Source organism: Scyliorhinus torazame, chromosome 9 (assembly GCF_047496885.1).
Source record: "Scyliorhinus torazame isolate Kashiwa2021f chromosome 9, sScyTor2.1, whole genome shotgun sequence".
Lineage (NCBI taxonomy): Eukaryota > Metazoa > Chordata > Chondrichthyes > Carcharhiniformes > Scyliorhinidae > Scyliorhinus > Scyliorhinus torazame.
In genome coordinates, this window is record NC_092715.1 from 12052139 (window position 1) to 12079798 (window position 27660).

Consider the following 27660-nt stretch of genomic DNA (forward strand, 5'->3'; position numbering starts at 1 on the left):
AGAGGGTCAGTACTGAGGGAGTGCTGCACTGTCAGAGGGTCAGTACTGAGGGAGTGCTGCACTGTCAGAGGGTCAGTACTGAGGGAGTGCTGCACTGTCAGAGGGTCAGTACTGAGGGAGTGCTGCACTGTCAGAGGGTCAGTACTGAGGGAGTGCTGAACTGTCAGAGGGTCAGTGCTGAGGGAGTGCTGCACTGTCAGAGGGTCAGTACTGAGGGAGTGCTGCACTGTCAGAGGGTCAGTGCTGAAGGAGTGCTGCACTGTCAGAGGGTCAGTGCTGAGGGAGTGCCGCACTGTCAGAGGGTCAGTACTGAGGGAGTGCTGCACTGTCAGAGGGTCAGTAGTGAGGGAGTGCTGCACTGTCAGAGGGTCAGTACTGAGGGAGTGCCGCACTGTCAGAGGGTCAGTACTGAGGGAGTGCTGCACTGTCAGAAGGTCAGTACTGAGGGAGTGCCGCACTGTCAGAGGGTCAGTACTGAGGGAGTGCTGCACTGTCAGAGGGTCAGTACTGAGGGAGTGCTGCACTGTCAGAGGGTCAGTGCTGAGGGAGTGCTGCACTGTCAGAGGGTCAGTACTGAGGGAGTGCTGCACTGTCAGAGGGTCAGTGCTGAGGGAGTGCTGCACTGTCAGAGGGTCAGTGCTGAGGGAGTGCCGCACTGTCAGAGGGTCAGTACTGAGGGAGTGCTGCACTGTCAGAAGGTCAGTAGTGAGGGAGTGCTGCACTGTCAGAGGGGTCAGTACTGAGGGAATGTTGCACTGTCAGAGGGTCAGTACTGAGGGAGTGCTGCACTGTCAGAGGGTCAGTAGTGAGGGAGTGCCGCATTGTCAGAGGGTCAGTATTGAGGGAGTGCTGCACTGTCAGAGGGTCAGTACTGAGGGAGTGCCGCACTGTCAGAGGGTCAGTACTGAGGGAGTGCTGCACTGTCAGAGGGTCAGTACTGAGGGAGTGCTGCACTGTCAGAGGGTCAGTACTGAGGGAGTGCTGCACTGTCAGAGGGTCAGTACTGAGGGAGTGCTGCACTGTCAGAGGGTCAGTACTGAGGGAGTGCTGCACTGTCAGAGGGTCAGTGCTGGGGAGTGCTGCACTGTCAGAGGGTCAGTACTGAGGGAGTGCTGCACTGTCAGAGGGTCAGTGCTGAGGGAGTGCTGCACTGTCAGAGGGTCAGTGCTGAGGGAGTGCCGCACTGTCAGAGGGTCAGTACTGAGGGAGTGCTGCACTGTCAGAGGGTCAGTAGTGAGGGAGTGCTGCACTGTCAGAGGGGTCAGTACTGAGGGAGTGTTGCACTGTCAGAGGGTCAGTACTGAGGGAGTGCTGCACTGTCAGAGGGTCAGTAGTGAGGGAGTGCCTCATTGTCAGAGGGTCAGTATTGAGGGAGTGCCGCATTGTCAGAGGGTCAGTATTGAGGGAGTGCTGCACTGTCAGAGGGTCAGTACTGAGGGAGTGCCGCACTGTCAGAGGGTCAGTACTGAGGGAGTGCTGCACTGTCAGAGGGTCAGTACTGAGGGAGTGCTGCACTGTCAGAGGGTCAGTACTGAGGGAGTGCCGCACTGTCAGAGGGTCAGTACTGTGGGAGTGCTGCACTGTCAGAGGGTCAGTAGTGAGGGAGTGCTGCACTGTCAGAGGGGTCAGTACTGAGGGAGTGCTGCACTGTCAGAGGGTCAGTACTGAGAGAGTGCTGCACTGTCAGAGGGTCAGTAGTGAGGGAGTGCCGCATTGTCAGAGGGTCAGTACTGAGGGAGTGCTGCACTGTCAGAGGGTCAGTACTGAGGGAGGGCCGCACTGTCAGTGGGTCAGTACTGAGGGAGTGCTGCACTGTCAGAGTGACAGTACTGAGGGAGTGCTGCACTGTCAGAGGGTCAGTACTGAGGGAGTGCCGCACTGTCAGAGGGTCAGTACTGAGGGAGTGCCGCACTGTCAGAGGGTCAGTACTGAGGGAGCGCTGCACTGTCAGAGGGTCAGTACTGAGGGAGTGCCGCACTGTCAGAGGGTCAGTACTGAGCGAGCGCTGCACTGTCAGAGGGTCAGTACTGAGGTAGTGCTGCACTGTCAGAGGGTCAGTACTGAGGGAGTGCTGCACTGTCAGAGGGTCAGTACTGAGGGAGTGCCGCACTGTCAGAGGGTCAGTACTGAGGGAGTACTGCATTACCTGCAGTATACTCTACATTGGACCTGCAGTACACTCTATATTGGACCTGCAGTATACTCTATATTGGACCTGCAGAATACTCTATATTCGACCTGCAGTATACTCTATACTGGACCTGCAGTATAGTCTACATTGGACCTGCAGCATACTCTATATTGGACCTGCAGTATAGTCTACATTTGACCTGCAGTATACTCTATATTGCACCTGCAGTATAGTCTACATTGGACCTGCAGTATACTCTATATTGCACCTGCAGTGTACTCTATATTGGACCTGCAATATACTCTATATGCGACCTGCAGTGTACTCTATACTGGACCTGCAGTATACTCTATATTGGACCTGCAGAATACTCTATATTGCACCTGCAGTATGCTCTATACTGGACCTGCAGAATACTCTATATTGCACCTGCAGTGTGCTCTATACTGGACCTGCAGTATACTCTACATAGGACCTGCAGTATACTCTATATTGGACCTGCAGTATTCTCTATATTGGACCTGCAGTATTCTCTACATTGAACGTGCAGTATACTCTACATTGGACCTGCAGAATACCCTATACTGGACCTGCAGTATTCTCTATATTGGACCTGCAGTATACTCTATATTGGACCTGCAGTATACTCTACATTGGACCTGCAGTATACTCTATATTGGACCTGCAGTATACTCCACATTGGACGTGCAGTATTCTCTATATTGGACCTGCAGTATTCTCTATATTGGACCTATATATATACACTATATATATATATACACCTATATATATACACTATGCCATTATCATCCATATGTTTATCCAATAAACTTTTAAATGCCCTCAATGTTCTCTACACTGGACCTGCAGTATTCTCTATATTGGACCTGCAGTATTCTCTATATTGGACCTGCAGTATTCTCTATATTGGACCTGCAGTATTCTCTATATTGGACCTGCAGTATTCCCTATACTGGACCTGCAGTATTCTCTATACAGGACCTGCAGTATAGTCTATATTGGACCTGCAGTATTCTCGATACTGGACCTGCAGTATTCTCTATCTTGGACCTGCAGTATTCTCTATATTGGACCTGCAGTATACTCTATATTGGACCTGCAGTATAATCTATATTGGACCTGCAGTATTCTCGATACTGGACCTGCAGTATTCTCTATATTGGACCTGCAGTATTCTCTATCTTGGACCTGCAGTATTCTCTATATTGGACCTGCCGTATACTCTACATTGGACCTGCAGTATAGTCTATATTGGACCTATATATATACACTATATATATATATACACCTATATATATACACTATGCCATTATCATCCATATGTTTATCCAATAAACTTTTAAATGCCCTCAATGTTCTCTACACTGGACCTGCAGTATTCTCTATATTGGACCTGCAGTATTCTCTATATTGGACCTGCAGTATTCTCTATATTGGACCTGCAGTATTCTCTACACTGGACCTGCAGTATTCTCTATATTGGACCTGCAGTATTCTCTATATTGGACCTGCAGTATACTCTACATTGGACCTGCAGTATAGTCTATATTGGACCTGCAGTATAGTCTATATTGGACCTGCAGTATTCTCTATACTGGACCTGCAGTATTCTCTATACTGGACCTGCAGTATTCTCTATATTGGACCTGCAGTATTCTCTATCTTGGACCTGCAGTATTCTCTATATTGGACCTGCAGTATACTCTATATTGGACCTGCAGTATACTCTATATTGGACCTGCCGTATTCTCGATACTGGACCTGCAGTATTCTCTATCTTGGACCTGCAGTATTCTCTATATTGGACCTGCAGTATACTCTATATTGGACCTGCAGTATAGTCTATATTGGACCTGCAGTATTCTCGATACTGGACCTGCAGTATTCTCTACACTGGACCTGCAGTATTCTCTATATTGGACCTGCAGTATACTCTATATTGGACCTGCCATATACTCTACATTGGACCTACAGTATAGTCTATATTGGACCTATATATATACACTATATATATATACACCTATATATATACACTATGCCATTATCATCCATATGTTTATCCAATAAACTTTTAAATGCCCTCAATGTTCTCTACACTGGACCTGCAGTATTCTCTATATTGGACCTGCAGTATTCTCTATATTGGACCTGCAGTATTCTCTATATTGGACCTGCTGTATTCTCTATATTGGACCTGCAGTATTCTCTATATTGGACCTGCAGTATTCCCTATACTGGACCTGCAGTATTCTCTATACTGGACCTGCAGTATTCTCTATATTGGACCTGCAGTATTCTCTATATTGGATCTGCAGCATTAGAACATAGAACATAGAACAATACAGCGCAGTACAGGCCCTTCGGCCCACGATGTTGCACCGAAACAAAAGCCATCTAACCTACACTATGCCATTATCATCCATATGTTTATCCAATAAACTTTTAAATGCCCTCAATGTTCTCCACACTGGACCTGCAGTATTCTCTATATTGGACCTGCAGTATTCTCTATATTGGACCTGCAGTATTCTCTATATTGGACCTGCAGTATTCTCTATATTGGACCTGCAGTATTCTCTACACTGGACCTGCAGTATTCTCTATATTGGACCTGCAGTATACTCTATATTGGACCTGCAGTATACTCTACATTGGACCTGCAGTATAGTCTATATTGGACCTGCAGTATTCTCTATCTTGGACCTGCAGTATTCTCTATATTGGACCTGCAGTATTCTCTATATTGGACCTGCAGTATTCCCTATACTGGACCTGCAGTATTCTCTATACTGGACCTGCAGTATTCTCTATATTGGACCTGCAGTATTCTCTATATTGGATCTGCAGCATTAGAACATAGAACATAGAACAATACAGCGCAGTACAGGCCCTTCGGCCCACGATGTTGCACCGAAACAAAAGCCATCTAACCTACACTATGCCATTATCATCCATATGTTTATCCAATAAACTTTTAAATGCCCTCAATGGTCTCTACACTGGACCTGCAGTATTCTCTATATTGGACCTGCAGTATTCTCTACACTGGACCTGCAGTATTCTCTATATTGGACCTGCAGTATACTCTATATTGGACCTGCAGTATACTCTACATTGGACCTGCAGTATAGTCTATATTGGACCTGCAGTATTCTCTATCTTGGACCTGCAGTATTCTCTATATTGGACCTGCAGTATACTCTATATTGGACCTGCAGTATTCTCTATACTGGACCTGCAGTATACTCTACACTGGACCTGCAGTATTCTCTATATTGGACCTGCAGTATTCTCTATATTGGACTTGCAGTATACTCTATATTGGACCTGCAGTATAGTCTATATTGGACCTGCAGTATTCTCGATACTGGACCTGCAGTATTCTCTATATTGGACCTGCAGTATTCTCTATATTGGACCTGCAGTATTCTCTATATTGGACTTGCAGTATACTCTATATTGGACCTGCAGTATAGTCTATATTGGACCTGCAGTATTCTCGATACTGGACCTGCAGTATTCTCTATATTGGACCTGCAGTATTCTCTATACTGGACCTGCAGTATTCTCTATATTGGACCTGCAGTATTCTCGATACTGGACCTGCAGTATTCTCGATACTGGACCTGCAGTATTCTCTACACTGGACCTGCAGTATTCTCTATATTGGACCTGCAGTATACTCTATATTGGACCTGCCATATACTCTACATTGGACCTACAGTATAGTCTTTATTGGACCTATATATATACACTATATATATATATACACCTATATATATACACTATGCCATTATCATCCATATGTTTATCCAATAAACTTTTAAATGCCCTCAATGTTCTCTACACTAGACCTGCAGTATTCTCTATATTGGACCTGCAGTATTCTCTATATTGGACCTGCAGTATTCTCTATATTGGACCTGCAGTATTCTCTATATTGGACCTGCAGTATTCTCTATATTGGACCTGCAGTATTCCCTATACTGGACCTGCAGTATTCTCTATACTGGACCTGCAGTATTCTCTATATTGGACCTGCAGTATTCTCTATATTGGATCTGCAGCATTAGAACATAGAACATAGAACAATACAGCGCAGTACAGGCCCTTCGGCCCACGATGTTGCACCGAAACAAAAGCCATCTAACCTACACTATGCCATTATCATCCATATGTTTATCCAATAAACTTTTAAATGCCCTCAATGTTCTCTACACTGGACCTGCAGTATTCTCTATATTGGACCTGCAGTATTCTCTAGATTGGACCTGCAGTATTCTCTAGATTGGACCTGCAGTATTCTCTATATTGGACCTGCAGTGTTCTCTATATTGGACCTGCAGTATTCTCTACACTGGACCTGCAGTATTCTCTATATTGGACCTGCAGTATACTCTATATTGGACCTGCAGTATACTCTACATTGGACCTGCAGTATAGTCTATATTGGACCTGCAGTATTCTCTATCTTGGACCTGCAGTATTCTCTATATTGGACCTGCAGTATACTCTATATTGGACCTGCAGTATTCTCTATACTGGACCTGCAGTATACTCTACACTGGACCTGCAGTATTCTCTATATTGGACCTGCAGTATTCTCTATACTGGACCTGCAGTATTCTCTATATTGGACCTGCAGTATTCTCTATATTGGACCTGCAGTATACTCTACACTGGACCTGCAGTATTCTCTATATTGGACCTGCAGTATTCTCTATACTGGACCTGCAGTATTCTCTATATTGGACCTGCAGCATTCTCTATATTGGACCTGCAGTATACTCTACACTGGACCTGCAGTATTCTCTATATTGGACCTGCAGTATTCTCTATATTGGACCTGCAGTATAGTCTATATTGGACCTGCAGTATTCTCGATACTGGACCTGCAGTATTCTCTATATTGGACCTGCAGTATTTTCTATATTGGACGTACAGACTCTCATGTCTGAGACTTGTGTTGTGCTCAGGTTCGATTTTGGAAGCTGCAGAGACGTCAGTGTCTATGGTAAGAGGTGGCCGGGCCGAGTTTGCCGCAGCTCTTGCCTGGCAGAAATACCGAACCTTTCCCAAAAGCCAATACGGACAATGGCAGGAATCGGTCTGGGACAATCCCACTGTGGTGGACTTCAAGGTGAGTGAACACCATCCCAACTACTGAAACCCCTGCATCTTTTCCTGAATTATTCACCTGGGACTGTCACCTGCGACCACCTGACCTCTCCCAGTGTGACTGTGACCTTTAAGCTCCTGATCCCTCCCATAATCACCTGGGAAATGATATTGTTTATGATAAATTCAAATCCTTTCCATAATACTGTAGAGTTATGACCACAGTCGATGTTAATTGCTGAGCAAACCATATCCCAGAGGGAAACATGACTTCAGGCCATAACCTTTTTTTTGTATTCTGAAAACGAGAAGGAAACATACCAATCTCGGCAGAAATAAGGCCAGTAATCCTTCGTTCAGTGATATTACCTAAGCCAAAGCTACTTTCACTTTAATAATGCATACATGAGTTCTCAAACCAACTCTGCACCCTCTCTCAAGCCCAGTGATAGGGGAAGTCTAACACAGGCTCTGCTGTGGAAATCCAATAAATGTTCAGGATGGTCAGCAAGGGAGCTCGGAGTGAGATGAGGAGAACTCAGAGATTTGTTGTGGTTTGTAATTCGCTGCCTGGGGGAGTGGTGGGGGTGGGTTCCATCGGAGGTTTCTGAAGAAAGCTGGATGTATATTTGAAAGTGATTAATTCAGAGGGCTACGGAGACAGGGCTGGGGAATAAGACTAGCTGGATAGCTCTTTTGGGAGCCGTTTCAGACATAGAACAAAGAACAAAGAGATGTACAGCACAGGAACAGGCCCTTCGGCCCTCCAAGCCTGCGCCGACCATGCTGCCCGTCTAAACTAAAATCTTCCACACTTCCGGGGTCTGTATCCCTCTATACCCATCCTGTTCATGTATTTGTCAAGATGCCCCTTAAATGCCACTATCGTCCCTGCTTCCACCACCTCCTCCGGTAGCGAGTTCCAGGCACCCACTACCCTCTGTGTAAAACACTTGCCTCGTACAACTCCTCTAAACCTTGCCCCTCGTACCTTAAACCTATGCCCCCTAGTAATTAACCCCTCTACACTCTGTCTATCCACTCTGTCTGTGTCCCTCATAATTTTGTAGACCTCTATCAGGTCGCCCCTCAACCTCTGTCGTTCCAGTGAGAACAAACCGAGTTTATTTAACCGCTCCTCATAGCTAATGCCCTCCATACCAGGCAACATCCTGGTAAATCTCTTCTGCACCCTCTCTCAAGCCCAGTGATAGGGGAAGTCTTACACAGGCTCTCTCTCTCTCTCTCTCTCTTCCGATACCAGGATGGCAAAACGTGTTTCAAGGTTTTGTAGACACCAACCCCTCTTAGGGTCGTGGCAGCTGTTTTTCTACAGGTCTGTCTCCAGTGTAAAATGCTTCAACATCTCATAACCACACTTATCAAGACAGTCTTCCATCTCGTTTAAAATATGTTTTTTTCTCTTTCATCCCTAACTCTATTGTTCTACAATCCATTAGACATTCGCTTTCTCAGATTTTACATGTGTTATGGCCACTACTTTTTCGATAAAAGTAAACTTGCCACTCTGCTCCACGCATTTGCAATCTGTCATGTTCCTTTTGAAACACATTCGATAATTTCAGGTCATTTCCCTTATCTTCCCAATGTAAATTTCCATTCCTGGTGCCCACAGATACTCCATTCCAGCTCGGCTCATCCAGTTCACAATATTTGCCTTCACACCTAACCTTTTGATGTTCTGAACTCTGCAGTCTGCTGTCCTGAGTTATTCACACCCATATTCATCCATACAAGCCTCTTGCACAGTAATGTTAGGAAAATAGAGTCATAGATGTTTACAGCATGGAAACAGGCTCTTCGGCCCAGCTTGTCCATGCCGCCCAGTTTCTATCACTAAGCTAGTCCCACTTGCCCGCATTTGGCCCATATCCCTCGATACCCACCCTGCCCATGTAACTGTCTAACTGTTTTTTAAAGGAAAACATTTCAAAGGCAAGGAGCTATGATCCAGTACCCCTAGATCTCTTTGTTTTGTAACTCTCCCCAACTCCCTACCATTAACTGAGTAGGTCCTGCCCTGATTTGATCTACCAAAACGCATCACCTCACATTTATCCAAATTAAACTCCATCTGCCATTCATCCTGGCCCAATTGGTCAAGATCCTGTTGCAATCTTATATAACCTTCTTTACTATCCACTATGCCACCAATCTTGATGTCATCTGCAAACTTACTAACCACTCAAATATTGAAAAAAAAATTTTTGTCACTCTCAGTCCCTCTCACTCTCACTGTTACTCACTAACTCTCTTTCAGTCTCAGTCCGTCTCACTCTTGCTCTCAAAATCAATCTCGCTCACTCTCCGGCTCCCTCTCTCTCCCTGTCTCTCGCATTCTCTCAGTTTATCTCACTTTCTCTCAGTTTATCTCACTTTCTCTCAGATTATCTCACTTTCTCTCAGTTTATCTCACTTTCTGTCAGTTTATCTCACTTTCTCTCAGTTTACCTCACTTTCTCTCAGATTATCTCACTTTCTCTCAGTTTATCTCACTTTCTCTCACTTTCTCTCAGTTTATCTCTCTTTCTCTCAGTTTATCTCACTTTCTCTCAATTTATCTCACTTTCTCTCAGTTTATCTCACTTTCTCTCAGTTTATCTCACTTTCTCTCAGTTTATCTAACTTTCTCTCACTTTCTCTCAGTTTATCTAACTTTCTCTCACTTTCTCTCACTTTCTCTCAGTTTATCTCACTTTCTCTCACTTTCTCTCAGTTTCTCTCAGTTTCTCTCACTTTCTCTCACTTTCTCTCAGTTTATCTCACTTTCTCTCAGTTTATCTCACTTTCTGTCAGTTTATCTCACTTTCTCTCAGTTTACCTCACTTTCTCTCAGTTTATCTCACTTTCTCTCGCATTCTCTCAGATTATCTCACTTTCTCTCAGTTTATCTCACTTTCTCTCAGTTTATCTCTCTTTCTCTCAGTTTATCTCACTTTCTCTCGCATTCTCTCAGATTATCTCACTTTCTCTCAGTTTATCTCACTTTCTCTCACTTTCTCTCAGTTTATCTCTCTTTCTCTCAGTTTATCTCACTTTCTCTCAATTTATCTCACTTTCTCTCAGTTTATCTCACTTTCTCTCAGTTTATCTCACTTTCTCTCAGTTTATCTAACTTTCTCTCACTTTCTCTCAGTTTATCTAACTTTCTCTCACTTTCTCTCAGTTTATCTCACTTTCTCTCACTTTCTCTCACTTTCTCTCAGTTTATCTCTCTTTCTCTCAGTTTATCTCACTTTCTCTCAATTTATCTCACTTTCTCTCAGTATATCTCACTTTCTCTCAGTTTATCTCACTTTCTCTCAGTTTATCTAACTTTCTCTCACTTTCTCTCAGTTTATCTAACTTTCTCTCACTTTCTCTCAGTTTATCTCACTTTCTCTCACTGTCTCTCACTTTCTCTCACTTTCTCTCACTTTCTCTCAGTTTATCTCACTTTCTCTCAGTTTATCTCTCTCTCTCTCTCAGTCGATCTCTGTGATTTGATTCTGTAGCTCCGGCCCATTCTGGGATTGGTGAAGGGGATATTCTGCGCTGCCACCAAGCGCCTCCACCTGGAACGAGCCATGATGGAGTTCATGGAAAACTTTCACCCGTGCCGATGTTCTCCGTGTTCAAATAATGGAAAAACCGTGATGGTGGAGAACACCTGTATGTGTACCTGCAAGGCCGGGACCTACGGAGACAGGTGTGAGCATCGGACACCGGACTACCACTCAAGTAAATATCTAGCTGAATACTTAATGCTGTGCTAATTCCTCGCTGCCCTACCCATAGCTTACCATGGCAACACGGTTAGTTTCAGGGCCGAGGAAATTCCTCAGACCGGTTGTGAAGTCTTGCCCACCATTCAGGATGGTGTCTCTGACTGCGTTTGACTAACATGAACGTTGGAAATAGGAGTGGGGGGGAGGAAATTTGTCCTCACCTTGAGTCTGCAGCCCTACCATTCCAAACCATCAGGAATGATCGACCTCAGCCCTCCTCCCCGCACTACCCTCAGCCTCCAAGAGCCAAAAGACCTGTTCATCCCTAACCTGAAACTCAATAACTGAACTTCCACAAGCAAACCTCTGGGAAAGAGAATTCCAAAAGAACAACCCTTATGAGTGAAGCCATTTCTCCTCATCCTAAATAATCGGCTCCTTATCCCGAGATGTCCCCCCCACCCCTCCCGATTTACATTCCCCGATACAGGGACCACTTTAGCAAGCGCCTTTAGAATTTTGTATGTCTCAATGAGATTGCCTCTGTATCTTCTAAGCGGCAGGGGATTGATGTGCCATCAAGCTAAACAGAAGGAGGAGGAGCCACAGGCGGAGCCATCAGACAGTGGTTTACCACAATACATGTAGTACAGTAACAGTTTACCACAATAAATATAATACACTAACAGTGGTTTACCACAGGGATGTAGGCCTAACCTGCGCAATCTCTCTTCCTACGCCAGACCCCTTATCCCAGGAATCGGTCGACTGAACCATTGTTGTCCTCCTGTTAGGGGAGATTTTGGATAAAATAAATGTATTCAAGGGATTATACTAACATATGTATGAGAAAGAGTTATAACCAACATTTTCAGAAAGGAAATGCTTATGTGGACAGTAAGCTACACATTAATTGAATGTTATGCGTCTCCAGGGCCCATATCAATATGATGAGTTGTCTAAACAAACAGATGTTGCCAGACAATCAAACAAACAACCTACTGGTGCTGCTGGACCTGCTGAGATTTTCCAGCATTTTCTCTTTCGTGTCGAAAAGGGATAAAAGGTTCTTTTTCGGAATGGCAACCGGTGACGAGTGGTGTTCCGCAGGGTTCAGTGTTGGGGCCACAGCTGTTCTCTTTATATATTAACGATCTAGATGACGGGACTGGGGACATTCTGGCTAAGTTTGCCGATGATACAAAGATAGGTGGAGGGGCAGGTAGTATGGAGGAGGTGGGGAGGCTGCAGAAAGATTTAGACAGTTTAGGAGAGTGGTCCAAGAAATGGCTGATGAAATTCAACGTGGGCAAGTGCGAGGTCTTGCACTTTGGAAAAAAGAATAGAGGCATGGACTATTTTCTAAACGGTGACAAAATCCATAATGCTGAAGTGCAAAGGGACTTGGGAGTCCTAGTCCAGGATTCTCTAAAGGTAAACTTGCAGGTTGAGTCCGTAATTAAGAAAGCAAATGCAATGTGGTCATTCATCTCAAGAGGCTTGGAATATGAAAGCAGGGATGTACTTCTGGAGCTTTATAAAGCATTAGTTCGGCCCCATTTAGAATACTGTGAGCAATTTTGGGCCCCACACCTCAGGAAGGACATACTGGCACTGGAGCGGGTCCAGCGGAGATTCACACGGATGATCCCAGGAATGGTAGGCCTAACATACGATGAACGTCTGAGGATCCTGGGATTATATTCATTGGAGTTTAGGAGGTTGAGGGGAGATCTAATAGAAACTTACAAGATAATGAATGGCTTAGATAGGGTGGACGTAGGGAAGTTGTTTCCATTAGCAGGGGAGACTAGGACCCTGGGGCACAGCCTTAGAATAAAAGGGAGTCACTTTAGAACAGAGATGAGGAGAAATTTCTTCAGCCAGAGAGTGGTGGGTCTGTGGAATTCATTGCCACAGAGGGCGGTGGAGGCCGGGACGTTGAGTGTCTTTAAGACAGAAGTTGATAAATTCTTGATTTCTCGAGGAATTAAGGGCTATGGAGAGAGAGCGGGTAAATGGAGTTGAAATCAGCCATGATTGAATGGTGGAGTGGACTCGATGGGCCGAATGGCCTTACTTCCGCTCCAATGTCTTATGGTCTTATGGAAACAAACCTTGTGTTCCTTGAGGGTGTAGTCAGTGTGAGGGCAGCACCGAGTCAGAACAGATCAGGTCAGTAGAAGGACAAACATGGAGTCAGAGTGATTAGGTTATCCTGCAGGTGATAAGGAGAAAGACAGATAGCCTGAGTCACGTGGATCCCGTACCTGGAACAAAGCCATTTGGTTCGTGTAAATCTACATGGGGACATGTTTGGAATTCAAGCAATGTGCTGGGTGCGTGTATCATGGTGTTCACCTGATCCTCAACTTTTACTAGATTGTGGTATGGGGAGCACACGGCCCACTCTACAGGTGTGGTACAGCAGAAATGGAAAAGTATTTTTTGAAAGCAAAACAATGTTTATTCTATGAACTCAAGTTAACCTTTTAAAAACATACAGTGAACATCTTAGCAACCATCAATTCAAATACAACCCCCAAAGAATACAACACTAAGTAACCTTTAAGCTGTCCTTTTAACATCCAAAAGACTTAACAAACCTCTAAACAGAAGCACATCAGAGTTTACATTCAATACTGAAAACATTTGTAATTCTGAATTCACCAAATGATCAAGAGATAGTCCTTCATGGCAGAGAGATCAACAGTACAGCTGCTTTGGCTGACTTCAGTTGCAACACACTGAAAAACGAAACCAAAAAGACAGACACACCCAAGCTTTTTCTCAAAGTGAAACTAAAAAGCAGAACCAGTGCTCAGCTCCACCCATACTCTGACATCACTGCAGTAACAAGAGAAGACAGACATGTCTTAAAGGTACCTTTCTTAAGCACCATTTCCTAAAGGTACTCTCACATGACAATAAATACAGAGAGGAACTGGAAGCTGGCGGAGTCCTGCCTCGGAGGTCCCTCTGATGTAGTGCGCTCCCAGTATCTTGGAAGGACAAATTGACCGAAACCTGTATCCCAGTCTCCAGCGGTTAATTTGTGCAATTCCACCACAACAATTTGGTGTAGTCCGCAGAATGCTCGAATCGGATCCTCGGAAAGAGGACATTTTATTTACCACCCACAGTCAGTGCAGCGAGCCTGCCCGAGGGCGGCCTGGTTGCGTATCAAATGAATCTGAAGAGGAGAACTTGGGCCAGGAGGTGCCAAGGTGGGGGGGGCAGTGGGCTAGTGGTGCCAAACCGGTATTGGTGGGCCAGACCACCACCATGTAAATTTGAGGAGACGGGGCCCTGCGGGTGGATCAGTATAGTTGAAGCTGCGCAGGCGAGCTAGAGTTGGGAAAAGGCAGGAGTTGTTGCCTCGCTGTTGGGCTAACGTTTCGTTGAAGCTGTGCAGGCAGGCCAGACCCCTAGGAAATAAGTCGAGGAGGCAGAGTGCTGCTGGCGGAGTAGAATAGTCGGAAGGCCTTCACGCAGGTTCCAGTCAGGAAAGACGGAAGCTGAGGCTGCACTGGTCAGCTGTGTCTTGTCAAAACCACCCACGTGGGTCTGACTCCTAAAATCTATCTATATACCACACCTAAACTAGTCGATGGGAGCTATGCAGGTTCAAGAACCAACTTCGCTGTCATGGGAGTGTCCCTTTCTTATCGTATGACTTCAGTGATGTCATTTTGTGGGTGGAGCTGGGCTGTGGCTGAGAGGTTTTTTGGGAGTTTCGCTTTCAGTTTTGACTGCTGTGGACTACAGAAAGCGAAAATAAGTGTTTTGTTCCTGTCTCTCTCTATTGTCATTTAAATATCTGTTCCAGTAAAAATACCATTTGTGAAAGTGTACAAACTCAGCAATAGCATGATGGGAAAAATAGCCAACTTATGTAACCAAGTGTAAGACAGCTGTGTCAGCTAAGTGCCAAGATCAGACCCTGACAAACTAGACAAAGCTAAGAATCCACATAATCGTATCATACAAGGCCAGAAGAGGGAAAATAGTGCCTGACCTTAGTAAAACCTGATAACAAAGCCACGATCTAGGAATGTCCTAATAACACAACCTCCTCATGACCTAGGTCCATCTGCGTCAAGGCATCATGAGGGCAGAGGTGAAAAACAAAATAGGACCACGTCTTAAATCCTCTAAAGACAAAATACTGCAAATAAGCCGAGTCAGGGTCTTTCCATGACAACATGTTTGATCAGAAGTTATGACTGTATTGACATTTTTGAACAAGGTCTGTTTTTGTAAAATGATACAGCTTTTGTATAAATATTGGACGTTTTCTCCATGTCTTTACGAGCTTGAGAAAGAATGAGCAGGTTTACCTTAACAGCTCTCTCTCTCTCTAACCTGTAGCCATCTGCATGCAGACTTTGGTCAATAAAGACAAAGTTAGTTTTATCGAAACCAAGGTGTAAAGTTGTTTTTTTCACAGTCTTGAAGTAGGAAAGATTTTAAAAGATGACACATTGATTATAGCTACCTGCTTTGGTAACTTAAGAGATATAGTTTGCTTTCCGGAAGGGTTTAAACCTGCTGGTGAGACGGGGTCAGAATCTCAGGGAAAGCCAGTCTTATTCAAGTGAGAATGCAGAGTGCTTGGCCACGCCCTTAATAAGGGGGTTTGGTTTATGGGATTTTGTTTTTGAATTGGAACAGTTAAGGGGGAATTCATTAAGTGTTATACATGGATTACTGTAGCTGTGGGGTTTCTTTATGTTTGTAATTGATAAAAATTCTTGCTGTGTGTTTATATAAATGTTAACTAAGTTCTTAGAATGAAGCTTGTTTTGATTAAAGTGTCTGGGAAGTCTGTTGAATCACAGCTGAAGGGAAGGTTCTCGTGCTCATCCCAGCCAAATTCAACATAAAGGTTGTAGGTCAGGTGGATTTCAAAATATACTTTGGAGTTTCTAACCCCAGACCCATAACACTCGCAAAGACAGGCAAGGGTAGAATACCATCAAATAAACAGAGGAAGAGAGTGCCATTAAACCTCGATTGGGGGTCCGAGGACTCCCATCACCAGGTTTATAGTGGAACAACAGTCTTAGATTGTAGTTACATGTGTGGTGTGGTTATTAAGTGAAGCCAGGAGCCACAATGGTATGAGCTGGGAAACGACTAATAAGAGAGTTTGACTGAAAGAACAAGCGAGCTTGGGGCGAAAGGTTACAAGTGTATTTCTGGGGCGGCCGGTGGCGTAGTGGATAGCACTGGGACTGCGGCACTGAGGACCCAGGTTCGAATCCCGGCCCCGGGTCACTGTCACAGAACAAAGAACAAAGAAAAGTACAGCACAGGAACAGGCCCTTCGGCCCTCCAAGCCTGCGCCGACCATGCTACCCGACTAAACTACAATCTTCTGCACTTCCGGGGTGCGTGTCCCTCTATTCCCATCCTATTCATGTATTTGTCAACATGCCCCTTAAATGTCACTATCGTCCCTGCTTCCACCACCTCCTCCGGTAGCGAGTTCCAGACACCCACTACCCTCTGTGTAAAAAAACATGCCTCGTACATCTCCTCTAAACCTTGCCCCTCGCACCTTAAACCTATGCCCCCAGTAATTGACCCCTCTACCCTGGGGAAAAGCCTCTGACTATCCACTCTGTCTATGCCCCTCATAATTTTGTAGACGTCTATCAGGTCGCCCCTCAACCTCCGTCGTTCCAGTGAGAACAAACCGAGTTTATTCAACCGCTCCTCAGAGCTAATGCCCTCCATACCAGGCAACGTTCTGGTAAATCCCTACTGCACCCTCTCTAAAGCCTCCACATCCTTCTGGTAGTGCGGCTACCGTGTGGAGTTTGCACATTCTCCCCGTGTTTGCGTGGGTTTTGTCCCCACAACCCAAAAGATGTGCAGGTTAGGTGGATTGGCCGCGCTAAATTGCCCCTTAATTGGGGGGGGGGAAAAATAATTATATATTTATGAAAAAAACAGTGTATTTCTGATGAGCTTGTTATAGATGTTTGGAGTGGAAAGTTGGAAAGAGGTTGGTGTACAGCGTAGGAGAGGAGGGAGCGGATCAGTAATTTACGAACTCTGCGAACAGGAAATGCACCGCAGAGTTCGTCACACAAGGTGAAGAATTAGCCCAATAAACCCTGGAATCCAGGAGAGTTGCCATGCTTCCGGGTAAACCATGTGAATCCTTCTTTTCAGAGTTAAACAGCGACTGGGGAAGTTCCAAAGAAGAGTTAGAAATCAATCATTTTGAACATCTCTAGCTGCAGGCTGTGGAGGGTTAAAATAGGAAATGGGGCACTCGCAAGGTCTTAGTTATAATCAAACGTCAACATAAAGTGAGCATTTAATTTAAAGCGTGCATCAGTGGAGGACCAGTGTAATTTAGTTTGATTATTGTTGTTTTATTTCTCTGTTTGTGTGTTGATGCCGTTTTTGTGCTTCTGGCTTTAATGATTTTCTGTCTGACATTGTGATTTGTGACAGTAGTTGGGTAAATGTCCTGCACCTAAATACAGTTAATAGCGGAGGCCCCAAGTCAGATCATTGGGAGATCCACACTCGGCCAGTGAGAATACCAGCCCATTGTCCCTCCTCTCTGTCCCCACTCACACAACCAGTTTCCAAAGCTGCTCAAGGATTATCTTTCAGTTCCACTGACTCCAGCAGTCTCTGATCAGGGATTTTACCAAATGCACTTCCGATACTCCCAACAAGCTTTATAATTGCAGTGCGACATTGTGGACTATCGGTTAGTTTGCCCCTTGCTTTCAATTAATAATAATCTTTATTGTCACAAGTAGGCTTACACTAACACTGCAATGAAGTTACTGTGAAAAGCCCCTAGTCGCCACATTTCGGCGCCTGTTCGGGTACACGGAGGGAGGATTCAGAATGTCCAAATTACCTAATTTTTCGGGTCTTGAGGGAGGAAATTTGAGCACCTGGAGGAAACCCCCGCAGACATGGGGAGAACGTGCAGACTCTGCACAGTGACCCTAGTTGGGAATCGAACCTGGGACCCTGGAGCTGTGAAGCAACAGTGCTAACCACTGTGCCACCGTGCCACCCATTTCAGATGCAGGGATTACGATTTGCAACTGAGCCAAGCCCCAGTCCCATTGAGACTGTTCGCACACAAATTGCGTGCTGCCTCCTCGTTTCCCTAATTGTTCCCGTCCAGCTGAGTGTGACCCATATTGCTGGCTGGCTTCCCTCCTGTCGTGTTGGGTGCTCCAATATACAAACAAACCAACACAGTTGTAGATGGTACAACTCTGTTTTATTATTCTGTATAATAACTGTTAACTTCTGGCTGTGGTTCGTACTTCACCAGCTAACCTGTGGACCCAGCCCTAGCACTATCTTAGTGAGGCACTCAGCACATGGTGTATGTCTGAGTGGCACGCTGTGAGCTCTGTGCTCTGAGCTATCTCCTGGTGGAATGAGCAGGAACTGTGGTGTTCCCTGTTTTATAGTGCGTGTGCTCTCACTGGTGATTGGCTGTGATGTTGCGTGTGTGTTGATTTGTCTGTCGACCTGTCCATCAGTGTGTGTGTGTGATTACACCATGATATGTTAACATGGATATCATGACACCCCCCTTCAGCAGGAGGCACAGCATGTGCTCCACCCTTGCCTTCTGCTCCTAAAGGCAGTCTGTCCCTCTGAAGGGGGGACTGCACTGATCGAAAGGAAGCTGCTTTGCAATTGACTGGAAGGAGATGCACCCAGAAGGAGGTGACAGGCCAGAGAAAGCACTCCCAGGATGCAGTGAAGGTCATTCAAAGTAGGGACACTCAAGAAGGGACAACTCCATCAGCATCACAGGACAGACACTGGGGCACTTTCCCGTCCATCACCTCAATCCCTTTGTTCAAAACACGAACGTGACATTTAATCTCCTGATTGTTTGCTATTCCTGAATGTTAAATTGTTCTGATTGTCACTTACCGTCTCTGTATTTGTTCCCTTCCTGAAGCTGTGCAGGATGGTTCTTGGGGCTGTTGGACAGCCTGGACCTCCTGTGATGCTGCCTATGGCAGGAGGAGGAGCCGGCACTGTAACAACCCTGCTCCACGTGACGGAGGCAAGCCGTGTGAGGGCACACCGCAGGAGGAGCAACATTGCGCCATCTCCCTGTTTGGTGACCGGTACGGACATTCTCCTAGGTTAAGGGTTAGGGATGGTAGCGCGGGACGGCAAGCAGGCCGGAGGTTGAGGGAGTTCCTTCAGGAAGCAGCAGGTTGCTGACAGGGCCGGGGAAGGTGGATTTCCTCAATCATTCGGAGGCAGGTTTAGAGACGGGAACGCTGGGAAAAGGGGGAGCCCGTCAACTGGACGCCTTGCTGGCTCTTTCCGGGTTTCCCAGTGAGGCTGATCAGGACATTCTGTGGGTGCAATGGATCGTCCTTGACGTGTCACCACGGCAAGGTAGAGAAGGCCAGGCACCGTGGTTAGAGAGTGCTGCCTCATTCTTCCACCACGGAAAGGGGGGAACCCAGCAATCAATGGACAGAAATAGTGTAAGGGTAGTGCAGGGTAGTGTCAGGTAGTGCCAATCGTTTAAGGGTAGTGCCAATGGGAGCAACCCCTTTTCATAAGCCGCTTGGATAATTGGCAGAGAGAGGATCCCATTGAGGTACTTCAGAGAAACACAGTTGTGTTGACCTTTGAGGCTGGTTCCTTCCACAGGGTCATAAGTTCCACTCACTCTGTGGCTGCCGCTCTCCCTCCTACCTTCCTCAGTAAAGACCACCACCCTCTGCGTCCTGACATCTCCCACCATGACCCCACATTGCCACGAAGGTGAGTCATGATCACTGCCCTTAACCTCGGACATCCAAAATTCCTCCTCTTCTTGCTTCACTGACTTTGACATTCACAGCCTCTGTGTGTGGCTGCTGGGTTCACGTTAAACCAGAAGCTGGTTTAGCACAGGGCTAAATCGCTGGCTTTGAAAGAAGACCAAGGCAGCCAGCAGCACAGTTCAATTCCCGTACCAGCCTCCCCGAACAGGCGCCGGAATATGGCGACTAGGGGCTTTTCACAGTAACTTCATTTGAAGCCTACTTGTGACAATAAGCGATTTTCATTTCATTTCATTTTTATTTCATTTTCACATGATCGTCCTTCATTCGGGGTATCTGGCCACTCTGTCTATCCACCCCACCGATCCCTCAGGAGCCCTCTCCGTTAGCTGGGTCCCCCACCAGATTCACCAGAAGACCAGCTATTCGCGAGGGTCAAAATAAATGTCGGAGAGTTAGAGAGTGGGAGATGGGGGAGCTTCAGGTCGAGGTCCTGGGACTAGCAGGAATGGCAGGGCTGGGGTGAGGGAGGGCGTTTCTCTCAATGTTGTTTCAAGGGAACTCAGAGGGTAGTCACTTTAACAACAAGGGAGAAAGACAGGCAATTATATATGAGGCCTGTGGTGGACTCTTCCTGTTCACAGGCCTGTCACCCACAGAATGTTGAGACCAAAGATGAGATGGGGGTTGGTGGGAAACAATAACAGCAACTTCTCTTTGGAAGGCCTTTAACATAATAAAGTGTCCCAAGGCATTCTGCAGAAACATTGTCATAGAAACCTGCGACCTGACTCTAGTGACATCATGGTTGTGTTGTCATTCACCGACTGACCACTAGGATTCTCACTAGTATATAAGCGAAAGTTAGAGTCAGCTGACCCCTCAGACTGGCTGGAGGAAGTCAAAGAGAGAGGTTGCTTGTGCATGATCTTACTGTTTTTTCATCTGTTCTCTTGTGTATAGTTTACCACACTTAATGTTAATAAATCATTTAGAGCTTTAACTACAAGTGTTCTTGCAATAAATAAGGCCATCCGACAAGAACAATACACTGACATAGCACTGAGCCAGATGAGGAGATATCACTTGGCCAGACGACCAAAAGCTTCCGCAGGGAGATAGTTTTGAAGGAAGGTCCGATGAGGAAAGTGAGCCAGAGGCGGAGAGATTTGGGGAGGGAATTCCAGAGCTCAGGCAGCTGCAGGTTGGTGAAGCGATTTTGATTGGGAATGTATTAGAGACCAAAAATTTTGGAATCATAAAATCATAGAATTTACAGTGCAGGAGGAGGCCATTCGTCCCATCGAGACTGCACCAGCCCTTGGAAAGAGCACCCTACCCAAGGTCAACGCCTCCACCCTATCCCCATAACCCAGTAACCCCACCCAACTTTTTTGGACACTAAGGGCAATTTATCATAGCCAATCCACCTAACCTGCACATCTTTGGACTGTGGGAGGAAACCGGAGCACCCGGAGGAAACTCACGCAGACACGGGGATAATGTGCAGACTCCGCACAGACAGTGACCCAGCAGGGAATCGAACCTGGGACCCTGGAGCTGTGAAGCGACTGTGCTAACCACTGTGCTACAGTGCTGCCCTAGTTAGTCAATCCTCTATCCATGCTAATAATCTACCCTCAGCACCATGGACTCTTATCTTATTAAGTAGCCTTTTGTGCAGTACCTTATCGAACGTTTTTGGAAATCCGGGTATATTACATCGACTGGTTTGCCTTTATCTATCCTGCTCAGTGCCCCCTGAAAAAATTTGAATACATTTGTCAGGTGTGATTTCCTCTGCATGAAGCCATGCTGACCCTGCTCGATGAGTTTATGTATTTTTAAATGCTCTGCTATTGGATCCTTTATAATGGGAATTCTTTGGTTAAATGCGTGTACACAGAGTGGGACAGCAGTATTAATCTCGAGAGTATACACAAAGTGGGAGAGGAGTATCAACCTCGAGAGTGTGTACACAGAGCAGTGTCATGATAGTCAAGTGAACATCACAGCACATACACACATACATAATGATAGACAGAGCAATGGACCAATTAGCACACAACACGACAGCCAATCACAGACAAGAGCATACACAGTACAAAACAAGAAACACGACACTTCCTGGGCAGTCCATCAGGAGACGGCACAGGGCAAGGACCTCAAAGCCAGACACTCACACAGTCACCACGTGCTGAGTACCAAGTTTGTTATATAAATAGTTTAAAGGAATAAAACTGCGTTGTACCAATCGCAACCGTGTTGGTTCGCCTGTATCTCAGAGCACCCAGAAGTACCAGAAGTGAATCAAAACCTACCCACAAGTCTGCCATCCTGCACCATGGACACCGTTAACACACCGCATCCCTTGCAAGTCGCTGAGAGCCTTGGCATAAATTGGACGCTGTTCAAGCAGCGCTTCGAACTCTTTATGGAAGCCAACGAACAACAGGGCGCCTCGGACAAAAGGAAGATCGCCATCCTCCTCACCACCGCAGGGCAGCACGCCATCCATGTATACAACTCCCTGGTGTTCGCGGAAGGCGAGGACAAATCTAAATATGACACGGTCCTCCTCAAGCTCGACCAACACTTCAACGTTGAGGTCAACGAGAGCTTTGAGAGGTATGTCTTCCAGCAGCTCCTGCAAGGTAAGGATGAGCTCTTTCAGTCCTTCCTGACGCATCTCCGCATACTCGCGCAGTCCTGCGGTTACGACACCACCTCAGACTCCATGATCTGGGACCAGATCATTTTTGGGAATGCCTCCGGCAGCCTACGCCAGCAGCTTCTAAAAATAAAAGGCCTGACCTTAGCATCTGCAGTTAAAGCCTGTGTCCTGCACGAGAACGCGACTCGCCGCTATGCCCAATTTCAGGCGACCGAATCGGCGCGGAGGGGGTCCAACGCGACCGGATCGGCGAGCCAGGTGCCCCACGAGGCCGAAAGGATCCAGGCGATCGAGTTTCACCCGGCCGGCCGCTCGGACGAGGGCGGCCGTTTCGCGTGCTTTTTGAGGCCACACGTGCTTGTGCGCGCCAAAACCTATGGCAACACTAAGGGATGTGATGCGCAGGCGCGCTCGACGCAAGACCGAACTGCGCATGTGCAGTGGCGTAACGAACGCCATGACGTCACGACGTGCGGCAACTGTGGAGCTGCACATTTAAAACGGCAATGTCCCGCAAAAACCCGACAATGCCTACGCTGTGGCAAGGTGGGCCACTACGCTGCCTACTGTCGAGCGGCTCAACCTGTTGATCTTCCGCATCTCTGACAACCTCGCAGACACGTGCGGACCATTCAGCCTCCACATCACGACATCCAAACCGATGACACAGATGACCAAGACGCCTTCCGGGTTGCGGTCATTGATGGGAACCGGGTCAACACAATCAATCCGGGTGAACAAAGAACAAAGGACAAAGAAATGTACAGCACAGGAACAGGCCCTTCGGCCCTCCAAGCCCGTGCCGACCATGCTGCACGACTAAACTACAATCTTCTACACTTCCTGGGTCCGTATCCCTCTATTCCCATCCTATTCATGTATTTGTCAAGATGCCCCTTAAATGTCACTATCGTCCCTGCTTCCACCACCTCCTCCGGTAGCGAGTTCCAGGCACCCACTACCCTCTGTGTAAAAAACTTGCCTCGGACATCTACTCTAAACCTTGCCCCTCTCACCTTAAAGCTATGCCCCCTAGTAATTGACCCCTCTACCCTGGAGAAAAGCCTCTGACTATCCACTCTGTCTATGCCCCTCATAATTTTGTAGACCTCTATCAGGTCGCCCCTCAACCTCCTTTGTTCCAGTGAGAACAAACCGAGTTTATTCAACCGCTCCTCATAGCTAATGCCCTCCATACCAGGCAACATTCTGGTAAATCTCTTCTGCACCCTCTCTAAAGCCTCCACATCCTTCTGGTAGTGTGGTGACCAGAATTGAATACTATACTCCAAGTGTGGCCTAACTAAGGTTCTGTACAGCTGCAACATGACTTGCCAATTCTTATACTCAATGCCCCGGCCAATGAAGGCAAGCATGCCGTATGCCTTCTTGACTACCTTCCCCACCTGTGTTGCCCCTTTCAGTGACCTGTGGACCTGTACACCTAGATCTCTCTGACTTTCAATACTCTTGAGGGTTCTACCATTCACTGTATGTTCCCTACCTGCCTTAGACCTTCCAAAATGCATTACCTCACATTTGTCCGGATTAAACTCCATCTGCCATCTCTCCGCCCAAGTCTCCAAACAATCTAAATCCTGCTGTATCCTCTGACAGTCCTCATCGCTATCCGCAATTCCACCAACCTTTGTGTCGTCTGCAAACTTACTAATCAGACCAGTTACATTTTCCTCCAAATCATTTTTATATACTACAAAGAGCAAAGGTCCCAGCACTGATCCCTGCGGAACACCGCTGGTCACAGCCCTCCAATTAGAAAAGCATCCTTCTATTGCTACTCTCTGCCTTCTATGACCTAGCCAGTTCTGTATCCACCTTGCCAGCTCACCCCTGATCCCGTGTGACTTCACCTTTTGTACTAGTCTACCATGAGGGACCTTGTCAAAGGCCTTACTGAAGTCCATGTAGACAACATCCACTGCCCTACCTGCGTCAATCATCTTTGTGACCTCCTCGAAAAACTCTATCAAGTTAGTGAGACACGACCTCCCCTTCACAAAACCATGCTGCCTCTCACTAATACGTCCATTTGCTTCCAAATGGGAGTAAACCCTGTCTCGAAGAATTCTCTCCAGTAATTTCCCTACCACTGAAGTAAGGCTCACCGGCCTGTAGTTCCCGGGATTATCCTTGCTACCCTTCTTAAACAGAGGAACAACATTGGCTATTCTCCAGTCCTCCGGGACATCCCCTGAAGACAGTGAGGATCCAAAGATTTCTGTCAAGGCCTCCGCAATTTCCTCTCCAGCCTCCTTCAGTATTCTGGGGTAGATCCCATCAGGCCCTGGGGACTTATCTACCTTAATATATTTTAAGACGCCCAACACCTCGTCTTTTTGGATCTCAATGTGACCCAGGCTATCTACACACTCTTCTTCAGACTCAACATCTACCAATTCCTTCTCTTTGGTGAATACTGATGCAAAGTATTCATTTAGTACCTCGCCCATTTCCTCTGGCTCCACACATAGATTCCCTTGCCTATCCTTCAGTGGGCCAACTCTTTCCCTGGCTACCCTCTTGCTTTTTATGTACTTGTAAAAAGCCTTGGGATTTTCCTTAACCCTATTTGCCTATGACTTTTCGTGACCCCTTCTAGCCCTCCTGACTCCTTGCTTAAGTTCCTTCCTACTTTCCTTATATTCCACACAGGCTTCGTCTGTTCCCAGCCTTTTAGCCCTGACAAATGCCTCCTTTTTCTTTTTGACGAGGCCTACAATATCTCTCGTTATCTAAGGTTCCCGAAAATTGCTGTATTTATCCTTCTTCCTCACAGGAACATGCCGGTTCTGAATTCCTTTCAACTGACACTTGAAAGCCTCCCACACGTTGATTTGCCCTCAAACATCCGCCCCGAATCTAGGTTCTTCAGTTCCCGCCTATTATTGTTATAATTAGCCTTCCCCCAATTTAGCACATTCATCCTAGGACCACTCTTATCCTTGTCCACCAGCACTTTAAAACTTACTGAATTGTGGTCACTGTTCCCGAAATGCTCCCCTACTGAAACTTCTACCACCTGGCCAGGCTCATTCTCCAATACCAGGTCCAGTACCGCCCCTTCCCTAGTTGGACTGTCTACATATTGTTTTAAGAAGCCCTCCTGGATGCTCCTTACAAACTCTGCCCCGTCTAAGCCCCTGGCACTAAGTGAGTCCCAGTCAATATTGGGGAAGTTGAAGTCTCCCATCACCACAACCCTGTTGTTTTTACTCTTTTCCAAAATCTGTCTACCTATCTGCTCCTCTATCTCCCGCTGGCTGTTGGGAGGCCTGTAGTTAACCCCCAACATTGTGACTGCACCCTTCTTATTCCTGATCTCTACCCATATAGCCTCACTGCCCTCTGAGGTGTCCTCCTGTAGTACAGCTGTGATATCCTCCCTAACCAGTAGCGCAACTCCGCCACCCCTTTTACATCCCCCTCTATCCCGCCTGAAACATCTAAATCCTGGAACATTTAGCTGCCAATCCTGCCCTTCCCTCAACCAGGTCTCTGTAATGGCAACAACATCATAGTTCCAAGTACTAATCCAAGCTCTACACTACAACACTACTTCCAACACTACACCCTGTATGTTAACGCTACACCCGGTCTGCTTCATCCGATGCCAGTGCTTATGTAGTTACATTGTATATCTTGTATTGCCCTATTATGTATTTTCTTTTATTCCCTTTTCTTCCCATGTACTTAATGATCTGTTGAGCTGCTCGCAGAAAAATACTTTTCACTGTACCTCGGTACACGTGACAATAAACAAATCCAATCCAATCCAATCCAATCTAAGTTCATCTGCCTTACCCGTAATACTTCTTGCATTAAAAAAAATGCACTTCAGGCCACCAGACCTGCTGTGTTCAGCAACTTCTCTCTGTCTGCTCTGCCTCAGAGCCACACTGTCCCTATTCCCTAGTTCTCCCTCAATGCTCTCACCTTCTGACCTATTGCTCCCGTGCACCCCCCCCGCCATACTAGTTTAAACCCTCCCGTGTGACACTAGCAAACCTCGCAGCCAGGATATTTATGCCTCTCCAGTTTAGATGCAACCCGTCCTTCTTATACAGGTCACACCTGCCCCGGAAGAGCTCCCAGTGGTCCAGATAACGGAAACCCTCCCTCCTACACCAGCTGTTTAGCCATGTGTTTAGCTGCTCTATCTTCCTATTTCTAGCCTCACTGGCACGTGGCACAGGGAGTAATCCTGAGATTACAACCCTCGAGGTCCTGTCTTTTATCTTTCTGCCTAGCTCCCTGAACTCCTGCTGCAGGACCTCATGCCCCTTCCTGCCTATGTCGTTAGTGCCAATATGTACAACGACCTCTGCCTGTTTGCCCTCCCCCTTCAGGATGCCCTCTACCCATTCGGAGACATCCTGGACCCTGGCACCAGGGAGGCAACATACCATCCTGGAGTCTCCTTCACGTCCACAGAAGTGCCTATCTGTGCCCCTGACGATAAGTCCCCTATGACCATTGCTCTTCTGCGCTTTGACCCTCCCTTCTGAACATCAGAGCCAGCCCCCCCGACAGTACTCGGACACCCGTACCAGCCTCCCCGAACAGGCGCCGGAATGGGGCGACTAGGGGCTTTTCACAGTAACTTCATTTGAAGCCTACTTGTGACAGTAAGCGATTTTCATTTCATTTCATTTTCATTTCATTTCATTCAGTATCCAAAGGGGTATACCTGTTCGAGAGGGGGACAACCACAGGGGATTCCTGCACTGACTGCCTGCCCTTTCTGGTGGTCACCCATTTCTCTGTCTGCACCTTGGGTGTGACGACATTTATATAACTGCTATCTATGACGCTTTCCGCCACCTGCATGCTCCTAAGTGCATCCAATTGCTGCTACAACCGAACCATGCGGTCTGTGAGGAGCTCCAGTTGGGTGCACTTTCTGCAGATGAAGCCATCCGGGACGCTGGAAGCCTCCCGGACCTGCCACATCTCAAAGTCAGAGCACTACACCCCTCTAACTGACATTGCGTCAATTAATTAGTAAATTAAAATTAAAAAGTTATAAAAATTTTTTTTTTAAAGTTACTGTTAACTATCTGTTTCCTAGCACTAGATTTCTAATAGAAATGTGATAGCTAACTATAGTACTCTCCGATCTCTGGCTTAGATACCCCTCTAAATTATAATTAAGTAATTATGTTTAATTAGTTA

General features: G+C 46.5%; 1 protein-coding gene across 2 annotated transcripts in view; it reads left to right on the top strand.

Moving 5' to 3' along the window:
* LOC140429064 (complement component C6-like) overlaps positions 1–27660 on the top strand; it is a 281293-nt gene that overhangs the window by 91375 nt on the left and 162258 nt on the right. For both annotated transcript variants that reach the window (XM_072515604.1, XM_072515605.1), the window contains exons 10-12: positions 7129–7292; positions 10786–11011; positions 18965–19136. In XM_072515604.1, the coding sequence (XP_072371705.1) occupies positions 7129–7292; positions 10786–11011; positions 18965–19136 (562 nt within the window). The remainder of the gene's footprint in view (positions 1–7128; positions 7293–10785; positions 11012–18964; positions 19137–27660) is intronic.